Below are 20,678 nucleotides of genomic sequence, written 5' to 3'. Positions count from 1 at the left end.
TCTCCCTCCTTTCTTTCCTCCCCTTTCTTCTCTTCTGTGCTCCAGCCCCCAGTGATCTAATGGTAGTGACAGCATCCATCTACAGGAGCCAAAACTACGAGGGAGGGGAACCCGCCTCTGCATTCAGTGGCACTGTCATTTCCAAAGCCTGAGACCATCCCCTGCTGCCTTTTCTCTTTCTTTGTCCTCTCTCTGGTTGGCCAATGTAGGCCAAGTCATGAAGTGCATGACAAAGTGAAATGTGTGGTCAGAGACTGAAAAGTGATCCCAGGGAATTAGAAAGTACCAGGGAAATCACAGAGAGGAAGGAGTTTGGCAAAGCAACTCCATAAAGTTTTCTTTTTTTAAAATAAATTCCTGGGCTCACAGTCAATCTGTACATGTATGTATCGGATCTTAATTTGCGTATCAGTCCTTTGAAAACCCTGCCCAGGTGCCAGACTGACCACTGGGGGACACACACATGCAGACCCAAACAGCACTGCCGAAGGCTTTGAAAAACTGAGCTGACATGAGAACCAGAGCTCTCAGAAGGCCACTGAGGGAAGTGGAACTTGTAGCCAGAACCTATCCAAGTTGAATGAAAACTACAACAAAAATATCAACATTTTCCCTAGGCTTTAAACAAGACCTAGAATCTCAGAACATAATATTCAAAATGTACAGAATGCAATCCAAAATTCCTTGCCATATGAAGAATCAGGAAAATTTCAATTTCCTCGGAAAGGACAATCAACTAAAGCTAACACAGCACTAACACAGATGTTAGAATTATCTGACAAAATCTATGATTTAAAAAAAGCTCCAACCAGCAGTCATGAACACTTCTGAAACCAATGGGTAAAAGAGAGAGTCCCAGGCAAGCCAACAGATGACATACACAAGAGCCAGGTGGAAATTTGGAAATTGGAAAACAGAATAACCAAAAAAGCAAAACAAAAACAAAACCAAAACAAAAAACAAACAAACAAAAAACAACAACAACAAAAAACCACCACCTCTGATGAGCTCAAGAGCGGACCGGAAATGACAAAGAAAAGAAAGCCAGCGACAAATCAACTTCTAGGTGTGTGACCACTTATCACTACTTTTTCATGCATTTTCTTTTTTAACTAACTACTGAGGCATAACAAGCCACATCAAAATTTAGTGGCTTAAACTGGAAACAATTTAGAATTTCTCTCACTTCCATGGGAGGGCTAGGCAGCTTTTCTGCTGGTCTTCCCTACATATATTCATGTTTCTGCATTCAGCTGGAGGGGTGGCTGGACTGGCCGTCCAAGACGGCCCCACACATAGGAGTGGCAGTTGGTGCTGACCTTTGACTGGTGTGTCTCAGTGCTCTTTTATGTGACCTTTCAACCTCTAGTAGGCTAGACTGGACTTCTTCATGGTATGGTAATCTCAGGGTTCCAAGAGGGTGAGGCCCGGAGCCACAAGGCCCCTTAAGCCCTCGGCTCTGAAATCCATACAGTATCAACCTCTGTCATAGTATTTTGGTGAAAGCATATCAGAAGAACAGCACAGAGATAAAGGTAAAAAAAATTAGACTACCTCTTGATGAAAGAAAAGCTGAGCCATGAGTCATTAGGATCATTATTTCAATATTACAATATACCCTTCCAAGGGAATTAGTGCTACAAATATCAGAGGCCATGGTCTACAATTGTTATGGCAGTAGAAGAGACTGTGAGACTCAGAGAGGTTTAGTGTTTTGCCTAAGATCACACAGCTAGTTAGGGAGAAAACATAAAACTAAATCCCAGGACTGCCAATTCTACTGACCAGTCCTCACATCTCTGAGAGAAGCCACATGGTATTTCGAACACTGGCTATTTAACAAGTGGGAGAATAATGGGCAACATTTGGCTAATCTGTTAGCAGTCATTCGTCATTCAGATCCATTTTGTGAAGGAAATCAGTGCAGGCACTTGCGGAGTCTATGAAAAATACTGAAGCGAGGAGACTCAGTAAGAGCTATTCATTACGTAGCACCAGAGGTCCTAACCCAATCAGTGCTCCAAGACCTAGTGCATTCAGGCTCTTGCGTTCCTGGCACTCAAAGCTTAATTTCTCCATTGAGGCAAAATTCACGTAACGTGAAATTAACCATTACTCACTTTACCTTGTAAAATTCAGTGTCGTCTGGCACACTCACCAGGTTACACGACTGTTATCTGTATCAAGTTTCAAGACATTTCTATCACCCCAAAAGGAAACCCTGCACCCATGAAGCACCACTCCCCACTTCCCCCTCCCTCTGCGCCTGGCCACCACGAATCTGTTTTCTTTCTACGGACTTGCCTATTCTGAATGTTTCGGGTAAGTGGAATCACACGCATGAGCGTTTGTAACTTCTTTTACTTGGCACATTTTTGGGGTTCATCCATGTTGAAGCATGTACCAGCACTGCATTTTTTTATGGATTAGATAAATATGAATGACACCCACAATATTCCATTGTATGGACAGACCACATTTTGCTTTTCCATTCATCAGTCGATGGGCATTTTGGGTTCTTTCCACTTTCTGGCTATTGTGAATAGTGCTGCTATAAACATTCATGTACAAACAGTTGTTTGAATACCTGCTTTCAGTTCTTTGGCGTATATAATCAGGAGTGGAATTGCTGGGTCGTATGGTAATTCTACTAAAGCTTAGTCTGGTTTCTAGTTTTTGACAAGGCTTTGTAAAATGGTTTGAGATTAATAACATGCTGCCAGCATTACCTTGTCTCTAAAGTCAGTGTGGTTCTGGAGGATGGCTCTGTGGTAAGTGGCTGTCCTCACAAAATCCTGCATCATGTTCTGCTGCTGGGAAATGCAGCCATAGAACTGTAAGGAAAAGAGAAGGATAGGGAGAGTCAACAACCCACAAGGCATCACCTTCATGAGCATCTGGTTCTTACAGCCACCTTGGTCAAGGTAGGCTGAGCATAACGCATAGGCCAGCCGAGGCTCTGAAAGATGCAGTGACCTGTCCACTTTCACCCTATTTATAAGGTCCAGAACTGTAAGTTGACCCCAGACTTCTGAAGGCTGCTCCATGCAATAGATTCAGGCCAATAGATACTGGCCAGATAGGTGCCCAGGGTCCCTTCCCAAAGCAGAGGCTACAAGAATACACAGATCAAGAGTAACAGGGGTGAGAGAGAAAGAGGCCAGGGCCAAAAGGGACACCCCTAATGAGTCTCCCGAGCCAGGAGAGAAAAACAGGACTTGGACAGAAATGCTGAGTGAGGGCAGGAGTAGGGCAGAAGGTGGTGCTGATGGTAATCCTGGTCAGGCAAGCCAGCTGGGTGACGTGGTACGTACAAATCCATGTACACCGAGTCACAAATATTACTGTGACGGCCCCCTTTGGTAGAGTTTGCTGTTACAGGCACCAAGTTAAATGATTCATGTATATCTTCTAATCAAATTAAATCATTACAAAATCAGATGAATTTCATTCCCCACATGACAAAACTGAGGCTCAGTGAGATACAGCAACTTGCCCAAGTCCTGATAACCTGAGAAGTCATGCAGTGAGGGTTCCAACCCAAGGGCTGCTGCTGCTGCTGCTCCGGGGACCGCACCGTGGGAAGCTGCAGCGCCAGGCCCATTGCCGCCTCTCGGCCCACCAGCCTGCCCAGGTGTGTCCACAGGTGTGTTCCTAGGTGTGTGTCACCTGGAAACAACTCCTTCCTGCCTGGGGGATCTTTCCTGACCTGGAAGTACTGCACCGCAGATGCCTCTTCTGTCCGCTGGCTGAACACCGAGGATTCCTTTTTCTCATTCCGGCATCTTTTCAAGGTATTTGAAAATGAGCTGAGATCTGCAAGGATAAAAGGCAGACCCGTTTCTACACTGAGTGAACCACAGAACTGACCACTGCACTTCTACACAATTCTAAGAAACTATTAGAAGATTCAAAGGGCAAGGTCATCCCTGGACACACACATGACAAGGAATGGCAAGGTGGAAACAGGCACCACTCTGAGATGTGACAGCCTTCGTTATGCTTGTCAGCCATATTTGCATTCACCAGTGTCATGAGACACAGCATAATGGGACACAAAGAGACTGGGCTCAGGGAATTCTCCGGTCCTGTGCTCACAAAGCTAACAGGCTTATTCTCAGTATGTGCTCTGGGGAAGGTGATTGTTGATGATAAGGAAAAAAAAATACACGTGAATACAAAATATACACATAATGAATAGATATACATATGTATACATATATATAAAATCTTATTCTAATGTCACAACAGGGTTTTTTTTCACATTCAGTATTCTCCAGGCATAGAGAGAAAAAGTAAAATAACTAAAGAGATGGAATACAAAGAAATGTTTTCTATTATTTGAGGAAAAGAAATACACAGGCGAGAGCTTCTAGAAGAAAACAGGGAGGGGTGCCTGGGTGGTTCAGTCTGTTAAGCGGCTGCCTTTGGCTCAGGTCATGATCCCAGGGACCTGGGATCAAGTCCTGGATTGGGCTCCCTGCTCAGCGGGGAGCCTGCTTCTCCCTGTGCCTCTGCCCCTCCCCCCTGCTCGTGTGCTCTCTCTCTCAAATAAATAAAATCTTAAAAGAAAAAAAAAAGAAAACAGGAATAAATACCTCAACATTGGTATTGACAATGATTATTTGAATTTCACACCAAAGGCAAAGGCAACAACAGGAAAAATACATAATTGGGAATACATCAAACTAGAAAGCTTCTGCACAGCAAAGGAAACCATCAACAAAATAAAAAGACAACTACTGAATGGTAGAAAATGCATCTTATAAGGGGCTAATATCCAAAATACATAAAGAACTCACACAACTCAATAGCAGAAAACAACAACAACAACAATAATCAACCTGATTTAAAAAATAGGCAAAGAGACTGAGTAGACATTTTCCGAAAAACATAGATGGCCAACAGACACATGAAAAGATGCTTCATATCACTCATCATCAGGGAAACGCAAATCAAAACCACAATGAGGTGTCACCTCACACCTATCAGAAGGGCTAGAATCAAAAAGGCAAGAAACAGCAAGTGTGGGTGAGCAGAGGTAGAAAAAGGACCACTTGTGCACTGTTGGTAGGGATGTAAATTGGTGCAGCCCCTGTGGAAAAGAGTATGGATGTTCCTCAAAAAATTACAGTAGAACTACCATATGATCCAGCAGTCTCACTTCTGGGTATATATCCAAAGGAAATGAAATCATTATCTCAAAAAGATGTTTGCACTCCCATGTTCACTGCGACATTATTCACAATAGCTAAGACATGGAAATAGCCTAGTGTCAACAGATGAATGGATAAAGAGGTGATATATATTTTGTTATATATATTATATCATATCTATCTACTTCCCCCAATGAAATATTATTCAGCCATGAGACAGAAGGAAATTCTGCCATTTGGGACAACATGGATAGAACTTGATGGCATTAAATTCAATAAGACAGAGGAAGACAAATAGACTATGTTATCACGTATATGTGGAATCTTCTTTTACAAAGTCAAACTCATAGAAAGAGAGAGTAGAAAAGTGGCTGCCTAGAGTGGGGAGCAGAAAAGAAGAGGGAGAGGCTGGTAAAGGGATATAAACGTTCAGAAGTAGGGGCCGGAGGTCCGAGCATCTAATGTACAACGTGGTGACTATAGCTGCTAACAACGTACTGCATAATTGAAATTTGCTGAGACAATGGAAAGAAAATTTCTCAGACATACTAAAACAGCCCAGAAGATATTAGATAATATTGACTCAGCTCTAGTCTATTGGCACCTCTCCAATTCCCTCTGAGCTCTCAGAGATCACAGCAGTGGTCTGTGTCACCCATCTGTGAGTTGAGTCCTGGGCATCTAAGCTGTTTGGGCTTTCAAGGCGTACAGTAAATTTATTTGTACAAATAGTCTTTTGAATATTCTCAACAGTTGCAAGTCTCCATACTTTGGGAGACATCTGAGCTTTTATACAGTGAAATATCATGGGTGCCTAATTTAGTAAATAGGATGTGTGACAAGTTGAAAAGTATTTTAGTTAACAAACAAGATTATTACTATCAAGTAACATGGACAGTCTTGCGTCCCTCTCCAACTGTCTCCAAAGGAAAATGTAAAAGAGAAGTTCCAACAAAGTTTTAGGTTACACCAATATCCCTGAAATACATAAACAGCCCTTCAAAATAAACACTAACTGGATATATTAGCTCTACCATTTTTGCTATTAAAAAAACCTAGTATTATTCCAGTACAGACACTATAGCCACAACTCCATCTGTTGTTGGACAAGTTTAAGATGTATTTATGGGATTTAGGAAATAAGGAGCATTCAGGGAAGTCCACGAATCAGCATCAATGAACTCCCACCTATGGTGATTTCTGTCACAATGGCTCCCAGGAGAATGTTCTCTTTACAAGCCACCCTTGCCTTTATTTTAATGGTTAAATAAATATGTGCAAATAAAGGATATGTCTGTGTTTCAATAGAGATTTTTTAAGAAACGCACTTTCAAAAGGAAAAGAAATTTAATTGTTGATTTCTCACTCCCCTCAGTCTCCAGAAGAAAGGACTCTGGAGGACACTGTCTTAATCCATTCAGGCTGCTCTAACAAAGGACCATAGACTGGGTGATTCATAAACAACAGAAATCCATTCTTCACAGGTCTGGAGGCTGGAAGTCCAAGCTCAAGGTGCCAGCAAGGTCAGGTTCAGGTGAGAACCCTTTTCTGACCTGTGGACTGCTAGCTTCCAGCTATGTCCTCACCTGCCGGAAGTGGCAAGGGACCTCTCAGAGGTCTCTTTTATAATCACACCCCAAAGGCCCTACCTTCAAATGCAACCACCTAAAGGATTAGGTTTCAAAATATGAGCTTTGGGGGAGACACAAACACTCCATCTACGGCAATGTGCAGTGGTGAATCCAAGACGAGATACAGTGTGAATAGGCCACCTTCTCTTCCTTGGCTCTCCAAACTAGGGGGAGAGATTTTGATGAAAGGAGTGAAGGAATATTTAAATCCAGCAGGTAATTTTGCCTTTGGAGAACATTTTGGCAAAAAGTACTTTTTTTTTTTTTTTTTTGGATGGATGGATGGATGGATGGATGGAAAAGCCTTTCCATCTGCAGACACCACTTGTTTGAAAGGTGCCATCCTTGGCTCCCAAAGAAAGGCCTGCTGTTTAGAACATGAACTGAGTCTAAACAGACCTTCCCGTTTGCATACTGGCTCCTTTGGCCGCTCAGGGTAGAAAATACGGGAGGACAGGGGTCAGAACCACTGCTGTGGAAGAAAGAGGTCTCCGCTGGGTGCATCCCCAAAGTCTGAAGCTGAGGGCAAAGCATAGAAGGATGGGGACGTGCCCTCAAGGACTAATGCAAGCCAAGTGCCTCTGACACAGCATGACTTACGGGTAAAATGGGAACTCCTTTCAAAGGACACACTTGTCCACGCTGTTTGGGAAGAGGCTGTCCTGGGGGAACAGGCATTGTAGCCACGCTGGCTTCAACCGCCATGTTTTGTCATTTTTCACCACAAACACAAAAATGTAATTTTCTCTATTATACAGGTATTAACCACGCTACCGCTATGATTCTGATTTCTTTCCTTTGATTCTCAAGCTTGATTTCAGTTTCTTCTTAATAAGCCCTTTCTTTTCCATTTTAGCAGCATGCAGTTATACTCGTGGATCAACAGACTATGGAGACACACCACTTCCTTACTGTTGTGACTTCAAAAAGGACCAGATTGAAGGGATCTGTTTTTGTTTGCTCGCTTCTCTTAAATAGCTGCTATTTATAAGTGATACTGTCTGGAGTGCTTTCCATACAGTTTATTTACCAAGATACTAGCATCTTTCTTTGCAGGAAAGGGTACTACCTGCCTGACTGCATCAGCTGTCCAGGCCACATGTCCCAAAATTACACCAGAAAACACACAACTGACAATATGATAATCATGGTGTGGATTAAAAAAAAAAACAATAATAATATGTCAAACTCTAAACATGGTTGCAGAACTTCTTTTGGCTATCTTGACGAATTTATATCCAGCCTATTTTAATTTGCTCTAGCCTATCAGCTCAAGTTTACCAAATTGAGCTCATTTTACTGGGCACCTAAGGAAGCAATTTATTTTCCTGTAGCCAGGAGAAGACAGCAATGCTGACCACTTGCCCTCATTTAATTGTCTTTCCCCTAGCTTTACGGTCTGGGTGCTTCCCCATCAGGATGGAAGTGGCCTCAAATCACTTAGGACACACTGCATGGAGTCCTTCTATCTGGTTGGAGCTGGAGAAGCAGAGCTGCGTTTTCAGGGCATCGTTCGAGCAGCAGGAGGATGCTGCCAAGAGCTGCAATGCTGGTCTTCTCTCTGAGTACAGAGGACTCTGCTGCTGAGGAAAATCCAACGTAAGGATGGCTGTTTTTACGTCTCATACAAGGTTTTCTTAGTCGAGTAGCAAAAGGACTTAGATATAAAGTAGACTGTGTGAGTGGGCAACAGAGCATTATTATGACACTGGATTTTTCTATTGGGTACATGAGAAAACTAGAAAAATGGACAACTTCACCAAACTTCAAGCTAATTTCTCCCTTATAGTGTTTCTGTCTCCTTTTGGGGGGGACAAAACAAAACAAACTTGTCAGCATTCTGTGAAAGCAACTGCCAAGTTAACCTCTCTAAAAACAAAAGGACTTATGCACTCTGAGAAACTGAATGTATTATTTGGCTTTGCTCTTCTTTCAAAGCCTTGCAATTTGCAACCAAACCTATAATTCATAATCCATATAACACTTACGTAACACTATTTTGTCCTACCAAAACACTGGTACAAGCACTGGGGAGGGCTCCTGGGGAGTATTTTGTGTACCTGTCACATCTCTAAATGTTAAGAGTCTTACGCAAAAACAATTGGGTCACACATTTCGTCAAATTTCAGAGGCAATCTTCATGCGTATCTTAAACACGAATTAAACACTGAGATGATCAGCATTGACCTAAACATCAGTGAAGTGGGAGCTTCAACATTTGTGAAGAAGGTAGGTTGTGGAGAAGTTTGTTCCTTTGTTTGTATGTCGAGCCACGTCCTTCGTCCCCGTGGGATCCCAATCCTCTTGCCCTGACACTCCACCCATAACAGGGAAAGCCCACGATCTAAGAACTGTGTGGTCTCCAGTAAGCAGAAGGAACAGGGGTCAGCACTGGACGGAGGGATAACTGACTGAGCCCGAGCAGGAAAAAGATTCTAAAGCAAGGACATTTAGTGAAAACTCTTTTGTTGGCAAGTGGTGGAAATTCAACTAAGTTTAACTGAAATAGAAACATTATGTCTCACAAAACTGGAAAATCAAGGATTAAAACTCTATTTTCAAGAATGGCTGTGCCTGGACGCTCAAATGATATTTTTAAGACACATCCTCTCTCTCTAGCTCTTCCTCTACTTCTTAATTCTCTGTCTCTCTCTTTCTCTCTCTGTCTCTTTCTCTCTTTCTTACTCCGTATTTCTCTGTTCTGGCCTCATGCTCAGGAGGACGAGATGATCCCTTGCAGAACAAGATGACCACCAGCATCTCCACAACCACACTGCTACCAGCTCAGCAAATCCTGTCTTTCCAAAATGTTCCAACAAAAGCCTCAGACTGAGTTCCACTGAACCTTGTTAAATTAAAGACTGATTTTTGAATCAATTGTTCCGGCCAGGGGTCCATGCCAATTGACCAGACTTAAGTCATCCCTATCTAAACCCAAAGAAAAATTGGGCTTCTGTAAGCGGAAGACAGGAGAGGAGAGAGGCCAAACCACAGCTGACCACTGCTAAGAGAGAAGTAGAAATATTACAGACTCTGGGGAAACGGGGCAAGGAGAAGTGAGAAAATCTGTGTGCTTCAGGAGGCAACTGGAGGGAGGTAAGGCATGGAAAACAGACATTCAGCTGTTTGGCTTCTGAAATCTTTGAGCTTGGGCTAGCCTCAACACAGGCTGTGCTCCCAGCCCAAGGTGCTGTTGCGAGAGATCACTACAGAGCAACCAAGCCAACACTTCTGGTCCTAGAGCACGTTGTGTCCCTGTCCCTGCCACAGCCACCAGCTTCCTTTTCCTGTCCACCCTTCCTAAGATGATCTGGCCCTGCTCTTAGCTCCTGATGCTCTGTTCATACTCCTGGATCCCATATCCTACCCAGCAGAGAATGAGCATTGGATCCCATAACCCACCTTAGTTAAGAATGAGCCGCTGAACAAAGGGTCACACAGCCTGAACCAAGAGACTCAAAGATACCAGTATAAAGTGGCTGGACTCTGGGGCTCTAAAGGCAGGGGGCGATCCTACATCCTTGTTCGCTAGTCCCAGAGAAATTATCAGTCCCATTCCCTTTCACACTCAAAAGAGTTCTGGTAATTCATGGTTACAGAAGGGCAGTGGGAGGGGGCATGGGTGAAATGGGTGATGGGGATTAGAGTATGTTAATCATGATGAAATAAATAAATAAATATAATTTTTAAAAGGATGAACTGGGGGGAAAAAAAGAGAGTCCTGATTTGAATAATAAATTATTGAGTCATTGCAGCTAGAAGATGCTCTGGTCTCAAGGCAGGTGGCCATGCTGGGTCAAATTCAAGAGGAAGAGGCAGCTGACAGAGATGATGACACAAAAAGATGCAGATGGGGAGTCCATTCAGGGAATACCTAAGTCCCCACTATGGCCCCGGGGACACTCTGTTCCTTGGCTTTAAAGGCTACTAGACAGTTCCCTAACAGTAACTTCGCTTTTTGAACTGATTTTTAGGTAACCTTACCTAGAACAGAAATTCCCCCCAACTTTCCAACAATGTTGTGTTTTGTCTCCTGATTCATTGCCAGTTACCCAAGTTTACTAAGAGTTTTCTTGCTTTGGGTTTGGTTTAGCTTTGGGTTTTACTAACAATTTTATACATTCTCACATTGTAGTCATTTTAAGCGTTTTCTTAAAAACTGCACCATACTTTTCTCTCTTTCATTTCCAGGTCAGCGGATGTGTAGAGGGACAAAAGGTTCATGGAGGCCAGAACGCACTTTCTGGAGCATTTAGCATATATTCACAGAGGGGCTGATTTTTTATATGGCAGCAGGAGCCATGATTCAGTTGGGTCCCATGGCCTGTGCATGCCTCCCAGCAAGCAAAGCAAGGCAGGTGGACACCAGACAAGGGGCATAAAGGTATATTTCCAATTTGATTAGATTTACAGTTGTTTAAATGACGTTTAGCAACTTAAATCAGCATTTTTTGTAGTTGCTGATGCCATATTCCCTACATTCCCCTAACAACTAACTCTGGGGAAGCATTAATATAACCCAACGGAACATTTAAAGAACTGAAACAGAAGCTTGCACTTTGAGAACCTCACGTTCGGGGTATGTCACTTAGCCAAGTGAAAACTTAACATAATAGGTAGACCAAAAAAAAAAAAAAAAAATCTCTCTGGCTTCTCTTTATGTATTATCTGTAAATGAATGAGACAGAACCCCCTGAACTTGGTTGAGAACATCTGCCCGTTACAAGACAAAGGAAAGAAGTTACTTTTTACCTGGCCGACTTGAGACTTCGAGTCACATAAAAAGACCAGTTCAGATGACAAAGAGCATCGTTTGGTTTTGCAATACAACTTTGAAAATCTAGCTCTCTTTCTACCCAAACATGGATTTAATAATAATATGACATAGTTGTGCTACCTTACAAGAAATTCATCTTGCCTTTTTTTTTTTTTTTTTTTTGAAAGCAAAATGCACCTACTGTCGTTTTCTCAATGACACGAATCTGTAATTGGCTGAAAGCTTGGATATGCACGTGCCTTCTTAGCTCAATCTCTGCTGCTCTGTTTTCTCTTTCACATTTTTATAGCTGGTCCACTGGGTGCAAAATGACTGAGCACAGGCTAAATCCAGCCCTCAGGCATTTTTAAATTTGGCTATCATGTATCTTAGAAATCAGAAAAATTTCACAGGAAATGTGAGTTTCTGGCTAAAATTGTACAGCAGGATATCCCTGGGTCTGAATTTCTCTGTGGCCACGATCAGCATAAGGGAAGAAGCTGCTGCCACCCTTTGAAGGCACACAGGATCTCCAGTTGACCGCTGCTCCCACCATTCTCTTGTCTGCAGCCAGCCCACCTCTTATACGTCCACGACCCTCCTGGGCCCTGTTGGCATTTGAGTATGCGCTCCCATATCCCCCGGGATCTCCTACAAAACTAAATGGACAACAAGTCTGCAACTTAAAATATCAACCACTCCCCTTCTATTTTTAAGCACCGTGAAATCATAAAAGCTATAAAAAATGATAGTCAACATACTTTATCATACTATCTTTTCAACCAATTGTTAGTTTCATTTTGAGCTTACGGTAGAAGTTGTTGACCTTCTTGGCAATGACTTTATTTGGCTATTCTGGGCAGATACTCATGAGAGCAGATTCAAAGTCTAAGTGTAGAGCTCTTTGATAAGCTCTAGTCATGGGTCACGATCATTCCCCAAACAACCCACTTTCACAGGGATATGGTGCTGCTGACTCCCGTCAGTGTGATTTCAGCTATGAAGGTGAATTTTTATTACATCATCCACCTCTCCCAGGATTTCCCTATAGTTAGAGATGATCTAGGGGACTTAGGAGTGTGACATCTACAGTTCAAGAGCAATTTCACTCAGAAAGGATGCCCACAGCATGCACTGTATTATCGTCATCCCCTAACAAACTAATCCAACCATCTAATTCTGTGATAAGCAACCAATGGGTTTAGCAATAGTTGAATGAATGCTCCCTGGATGACATTCATCTTCACTTTTCTCATATGGAATGGTGTATAATATGCACCCAAGGAGGGTTAAATCCAGGGATATTGGTTATCAGTCAACGTGTTCATGGCTATAACCAGCAAATTTTTTTTCATGTGTAGCTTACCTGAAGCTTTAACTGCACACCAGCTCTAGAATGAGTGCTGAGTTTAGAACCCCTGATACTCTTGTATGAAGGACATTCCACATATGATTAGAGACCCACCTGAAAATTTTTCTCTGGATCTAAATGCCAAAAGGAGCTTTGTTTAACACAGTCTGCCCACCTGCCACTGCTCTGCCCCTTAAGGACACTGGGAATCTTGTAAATTGATAATGTTTCCTCTATTGCTTGGGTGCCAGGATGCTCAGCCAAAATCATGGGTCAGCAGTAGTTGTGGGTCCCCTAATATGCAGATTGGTGTTTTCATCTCCTCTTGGCCTCAGTCTTCTGTGATTTCTATATTTTCCCTGATCTTGAAATTTTTGTATTTTTATGTTCTTACATAAACGTGTGTAGAAACACAATTTTGCAGTGGAAGAAATTGGGATATGGATGCATGGATGGATGATGGAGAGAAAGATTGATCTATTGATTCCATCATCACTATATGAAGATTTAACAGACTGGTGAAACCAATCTGCAACTTTCTGCCTCACTTTCCACACAATAACCCCCCCTGCTCTGAACAGCAAATACAAGGACTTTGGAAGCAACAGTGTTGGTCCCATATGCTGAAAGCAGATGGGAGCTGCACTGTCTTCACAGTAGCATCTGCCCAGGAACCAAAGTGAAGAGGAGGAGGCTGGGGGAAAGAGCAGGAGGGGAGAGAAACACAAAAGAGCAATCAGGAGTGGAGAAGAGAGATACTTCCTGCTACCAGTCTCAGCCATGGTTAAAAAGCAAGCACATATTTATGCACTGCTCCATTTGATATTTTCACATTTATGGTGTTATTTAATTCAATCCCCGCTGCCAAGAGGTATTATGATCTCCACCATACAGATGAAGGAGAGATACAGACACAGTTTTCTCAGAGTCAAATTAGTGAGGCCAGTGTTTATTCTAATACCAGCATCTGCATTATAGAAAGTGGGAAATTCTAAAACACAGGACATTCTTGAAAGGCATGTTCTACATTGTAAGAGAAAAGGAACAAAGAATTAAGATGTACTACATTGAGGTAACATAAATAAAAGGGAAATGATGTTAGCTAGAGTCAGACAGACTATCTAGACAAGGAAATGATTTTTATTCCAAGTGTCACAAAACCATGACAGCAATGGGTTCTATGTGTGTAAATGCAGAATTTCCTTCTTTGGAGATGTTTCATTGAAGTCTAGTCATGCATTATTCTAGGTTGGCAAAATTACACCAAAAATTTATTTAAAATACTCTAGCTGATCTCTCACTATCCCTATAAACCAGGTGACTATCAATGACAATGTACAATTTATCACAGTAAAGCAACAAGAACACCAAGTTTAGAGTGATATCAACATCACAGCTGAATAAGACATCCCGTATTCCTACCCCCCCACCTGAACCCCCAACAATAATTTGGTATCCATCCATGGACAAAAGTGTCATTGTGGGAGCTGTGGAATTCAGCACTGTACACAAAAAGACCAAGTAGTCTCACCCCGCCATGTGTCAGGTGCTAGGTACACAGATCTTGATTCCAGCTGTGGACCCCACAGGGAGCCATGAACTAGTTCCAGCCCTTCTCAGCCATGGTCTGAGAGCCCCCAGAAAATATTATCTTAGATAATTACCCATGGATGAGAGAGCACTTTTGTGGAAATCCAGGTTTTCAATGGATAAGTGCCAGCATATGCTAGAGAAAAACAATGAATTTGGACACATTGGAGAGGGTAAGAGGGAAAGTTTGATTTTACCCACATCACCCCTCTTCCAAGGAAACACAGCTTAGAGAGAGATCTTCTTGCCCATGATTTCTACCACGGGGGGAAGGGAGAGTATGTAGGTTCCCAGCTTCCCCAACTGTGTGGAATGCTGCCAAAGATGCTCATTTCTTTTCCACCCCATCCAGAGTACTGAATCAGAGAAGCATGACTGGGGATGGGAAGAGCCTGGGAAAGTAGCAGATAGGACTCACAGAGGGCATTTAAGGGACAAGAATCCTACTAACTGTGTTGTAGACTCCATCAAAAAGCTCACTAACAAGCTGCTGGAGACACCTTGGCCACAGATCTGCCCAGCTGGCCCACAAGCATCCCCAGCGCTCTGTACACCTCACTCACACACACCTCCCCTCTATGGCCAGCTCTCTGTGTGATCTCCTGATGGTGGCAGTGACAGCAAACTTTGGAAGACTGCTAGTGAGCATGTATAGAAAGCCTAAAATTGTGGGCCAGGGAGAGACCACCAACTTAAGCTTGAGCATCATCTTTGGGGAAACAAAGGGAAACTGTCAGCATTTGGTCTGGGACACTGCAAGATTGAGAGACGGCATTAAGACTTAAGAACTCTGCCACATGGGGGAGCAAGAAATATGAAGCAGGTGTATCCACAGGTCTGAGACAGTCTTGGAATCCTTAGCCGGGCTGATGGAAGGGATTTCTCTTCCAGTTAATAAAGACTGGAGGAGATGATACTATTTGAAATGTGAAGACAGCTATGCAAATTTCAAGGAACATGAAAAATCAAGGCAATGTAACATAACCAAAAGATCACAATAATCTTCTGGTAACCAATTATAAAGACTGTGATTTATCCAGTAAATAATTCAAAATAGCTGTTTCAAGGAAACTTTGTGAGCCATAAAAAAACACAGAAAGACAATTCAATGAAATCAGGAAAATAATACATGAACAAAATGAGAAGTTTTACAAAGAGATGGAAATCAAAAAAGAATCAAATAGAAATGGAGCTAAAGAATACAATGAGTGAAAAAAAATGTAATGGAGAATATCAACAACAAACTGGATCAAGCAGAAGAAAGAATCTGTGAGTTAGAAGAAAACAAGAGAACAAGAGAATATACAGACTAGAGGACAGTTACATAAATTTATATATTTGATTATTTAAAAAAAAAAAGAGTGAACAAAGCATATGTGATCTATAGGATACCATAAAAAGAAACAATCTGCACGTTGTTGAAGGCCCAAAAGGAAAAGAGAGGGAAAAGGGGGCAGAAAGCTTCTTTAAAGGAAAAATGGTGATAATTTCCCAAATCTCAAGAGAGATTGGTACCTATGATGTTCAAAGGGACCAAACAAACTCAACCTGAAAAAATCCTCCCCAGGGGTGCCCAGATGGCTCAGTTGATTAAGCAGCTGACTCTTGATTTTGGCTCAGGTCATGATCTTGGGGTCATGTAATTGAGCCCTGCATCAGGCACTGTGCTGGGTGTGGAACCTGCTTAAGGTTCTCTTTCTTTCCCTCTCCCTCCTACCTGCACACACACACACACACACACACACACACACTCTCTCTCTCTCTCTTAAAAAAAAAAAAAAAAAGAGAAAAAGAAAAAAGAAAAAAAAATCTCTCCCCAAATCATAATAAAACTGCCAAAAATCAAAGAGAGGGAATTTTAAAAACAGGAAGAAAAAAGAAGCTTGTAACTTGCAAGGGAGCCCCAATTAGAGTATCAGTGGCTCTCTCAGCAGCAAACTTACAAGCCAGGAGAGAGAGGAATGATATATTTAAGGTGCTGAAAGAAAAAATCACCGAAATAAAGAGAGAAATACTGTTCCAGACAGAGAAAAGCCGAGGAAGCTCATCACCAATACTAGACCTGCCTTATAAGAAATGTTGGAAGGATTTAAGATGAACTAAAAAGACACTAATTAGTACATGAAAACATGAAAATATACAACACACTAATTCAGAAATACTGTGTTTCTGTAATATGGCGGTATATTAACAACTTAATTCTAGTTTAAGTGTTAAAGGATAAGAGTATTAAAAATTACTATAGCTATAATAATTTGTTATGAATACACAGTATAAAAATCAGTACATTGAGACATCAAAACCAAAACATGGGGAAGGGAGGTTACAGGGTACAGTTTTTGTGCTACTGAAGTTGTTAATATAAAAGAGACCGTTATCTTGATGTTTTAAGTAAGCCTCATGGTAATCATAAAGCCAAAACTTGCAGTAGATTCATAAAATATAAACAGAAGGGAATCAAAATATACCACTACAAAAAATCATCAATTTAAGAAGGAAGACATCAAGAGAGGAAGAAAGGAACAAGGAAACTATAAAACAGAAAAAAGTCAGTAAGATGGCATTAGTTAGTCCTTACTTATCGATAAGTACTCCATCAATAATTACACTAAATGTAAAGGGATTAATTTCTTTTTTTAAAGTTTCAAGTTTTTATTTGATCTAGTTAGTTAACATATAATGTAATATTAGTTTCATAAACGAATTTCTAATTAATTTTCAATTAAAAGGCAGAGAATGGCTGGATGGATTAGCATGTGCATGTACACACATACACACACACATACAAATACAAGACCCAAATACATGCTGATTTCAAGAGACTCACTTCAGCTTTAAGGACACACACAGGCTCAGAGGGAAGGACATAAAAAGATATTCCATGCAAGTGGAAATCAAGAGAGCAGGGTATCTATAGTTATATCAGAAAAAGTAGACTTTAAGCCCAAAACTGTAAAAACAGACAAAGAATGTCATTATATAATGATAAAGAGGTCAATTCATCAAGAAGATATAATAATTATAAATATATATGCACCCAATATTGGAGCACCTATATGTATTAAGCAAATACTAGCAGATCTGAGGGGAGAAATAGACAAAAAATACAATGATGGTAGGGGACTTTAATTCCCTACTTCAATACCCACCCAGGCAATCAATAAGGAAACTTTGGACTTAAACTATACTTCAGATAGAATATCTTCTCCAATAGCAGAATATACATGCTTCTCAGATACCTATGGAATATTCTCCAGGACAGATCATACAATATGTCATAAAACAAGTTTTGGCATATTTAAGAAGTCTGAAATCACACCAGTATCTTTTCTGACCATAACAGTAGGAAACTAGAAACCAGTTAATGGAGGAAAGTTGGGAAATTCACAAATACACGGAAATCAAACAACACCCTCTTGAACCAATAGGTCAAAGAAGAAATAAAATATATTGAGACAAATGAAAATGGAAATAAAACATACCAAAACCCATGGGATGTAGCAAAAGCAGTTCTAAGAGGGAAATTCTCATGTTAAACAACATAAAGAAAAAAGAAAGATCTCAAATAAACAATCTAACTTTTTATCTCAAGGAAGACCAAAATAAGTCCAAAGTTAGATCAACAACAACAAAAAACACCAAAGATCCGAGCAGATATAAGTGAAACAGAGACAAGGAAAAAAGAATACATCAATGAAACTAGGAGCTGGGTTTTTTAAAACAACAATGAAAAACAAAATCGGCAAAACCTTAGCTAGATTAGCTTTAAAAAAATATGACCCAAATAAGTATAATCAGAAACCAAAGAGGAAGAAGGAAACAATCAACAAAACTAAAAGGCAACCTTCAGAATGGGAGATATTTGCAAACGACATATCCAAAAAGGGTTAGTATCCAAAATCTATAAAGAGCTTATCAAACTCAACACCCAAAAAACAAATAATCCAGTTAAGAAATGGGCAGAAGACATGAACAGACATTTTTTCCAAAGAAGACATACAGATGGCTAACAGACACATGAAAAGATGCTCAATATCACTCATCATCAGGGAAATGCAAATCAAAACCGCAATGAGATACTACTTCATGCCTCTCAGAATGGCTAAACTGAACAACAAAGGAAGCAACAGATGTTGGCAAGGATGTAGAAAAAGGGGAACCGTCTTACACTATTGGTGAGAATGCAACCTGGTGCAGCCACTCTGGAAAACAGTATGGAGGTTCCTCAAAAGGTTAAAAAAAGAACTACCCTAAGATCCAGCAGTTGCACTATTAAGTATTTACCCAGATACAAAAATACCGATTCAAAGGGATACATGTACCCCGATGTTTATAGCAGCATTATGAACAATAGCCAAATTATGCAAAGTGCCCAAATGTCCATCGACTGATGAATGGATAAAGAAGAGGTGGTATATATATATACACAATGGAATATTAACCATAAAAAAGAATGAAACCTTGCCATTTGCAATGATGTGGATGGAGCTAGAGTATATTATGCTATGCAAAATAAGTCAGAGAAAGAGAAAAACCATGTGATTTCACTCATATTGGAATTTAAGAAATGAAAGAGATGAACATAGGCAGGAAAAAGAGATAGAAGCAAACCATAAAACAGACTCTTAACGATAGAGAACAAACTGAGGGTTGATGGAGGGAGATGGGCCAAATGGGTGATAGGTATTAAGGATAGCACTTGTGATGAGCACTGTTATATGTAAGTGATGAATCACTAAATTCTACTCCTGAAACTAATATTACACTATATGTTAACTAACTAGAGTTAAAATAAAAACTTGAAACTTTAAAAAAATGAAAAAGGAGACATTACAACCAATACCACAGAAAAACAAAAGATCATTAAGATACTACTATTAGTGATTTTATATGCCAACAAAATGGATAGCCTAGAAGAAATTCCTAGAAACATACAAACTACCAAAACTGAATCATGAAAAATTAGAAAATCTGAAAAGACCAATAATGACTAAGGAGACTGAATTAGTATTAAAAAATCTTCCCCAAAAAGAAAAGCCCAGGACCAGATGGTTCCTCTAGTGAATGCTACCAAACATTTAAAGAAGAATTAACACTAATCCCTCCCCAAACTCTTCCAAAATGTTAAAGAAGAGGAAAAAATCCCAAACTCATTCCACAAGGTTAGCCTTATCCTGACACCAAGGCCAGATAAGGACACTACAAGAAAACTATAGTCTGTTATCTTTGATAAACACAGATGTAAAAATCTTCAACACTATATTACCAAAACAAATTTAACAACACATTATGATGATACATCGCTGGGACTCAAAGATAGCTTGACATATGCAAATCAATAAACGTCATACACCACATGAACAGAATGTAGGATAAAAGTCATATGGTCATCACAATAGATGTAGAAAAAGCATTTAACAAAAATACAACATCCTTTCATGATGAAAGCTCTCAACAGATCAAGTCTAGAAGGACTGTAATTCAACTTAATAAAGTCTATATATAACAAGCTCAGAGATTACATCATACTTAATGGTGAAAGTTTCAAAGTTTTACTATAAGATCAGTAAGAAGACGAGGGTGTCCACTCTTACCACTCCTATTCGACATGGTATTGGATATCCTAGCCAAAGCAATTACGGGGGGGTTGGGGGGTGGGGAAGACATCCAAATCAGAAAGGAAAAAGTAAACCTCTTTGCAGATGATATGACCTTACATAGAGAAAAATCCCAAAGACTTCACCAAAAGACTTCACTATTAGAACTAATGAACAAATTCAGTACAGCTGCAGGATACGAAATTAATCTACAGAAATCAGATGCATTTTTACATACGAACAATGAAATATGTAAAAAAGAAAGAGGGAAAAACACATTTATATTAACATCAGAAACAATAAAATACTTTGGAATAAATGTAAACCAAGAAGGGAAAAGATACGTACGCCAAAAATTAAAAGACTTTGATGAAAGAAACTGAAAAACAAAAATAAATGGGAATATATCCCATGTTCAGGGCTCAAAACTATTACTGTTAAAATGTGCATACTACCCAGGGGTGCCTGGGTAGCGCAGTTGTTAAGCATCTGCCTTCGGCTCAGGGCGTGATCCCGGCGTTCTGGGATGGAGCCCCACATCAGGCTTCTCTGCTAGGAGCCTGCTTCTTCCTCTTCCACTCCCCCTGCTTGTGTTCC

At 40.6% G+C, this 20,678-nt stretch overlaps 1 protein-coding gene across 1 annotated transcript in view; it reads right to left on the bottom strand.

Moving 5' to 3' along the window:
• Positions 1–20,678, bottom strand: part of LOC113270235 (histone-arginine methyltransferase CARM1-like) — a 248,725-nt gene that overhangs the window by 101,959 nt on the left and 126,088 nt on the right. Inside the window, exons 3-4 of the mRNA XM_048218303.2 lie at positions 3,710–3,816; positions 2,730–2,834 (exon numbers count right to left, since the gene is read on the bottom strand). Coding sequence (XP_048074260.2) covers positions 2,730–2,834; positions 3,710–3,816 — 212 coding nt within the window. The remainder of the gene's footprint in view (positions 1–2,729; positions 2,835–3,709; positions 3,817–20,678) is intronic.

This window comes from Ursus arctos, unplaced genomic scaffold (assembly GCF_023065955.2).
Source record: "Ursus arctos isolate Adak ecotype North America unplaced genomic scaffold, UrsArc2.0 scaffold_33, whole genome shotgun sequence".
NCBI lineage: Eukaryota > Metazoa > Chordata > Mammalia > Carnivora > Ursidae > Ursus > Ursus arctos.
This window is presented reverse-complemented; position numbering and strand designations above follow the sequence as displayed.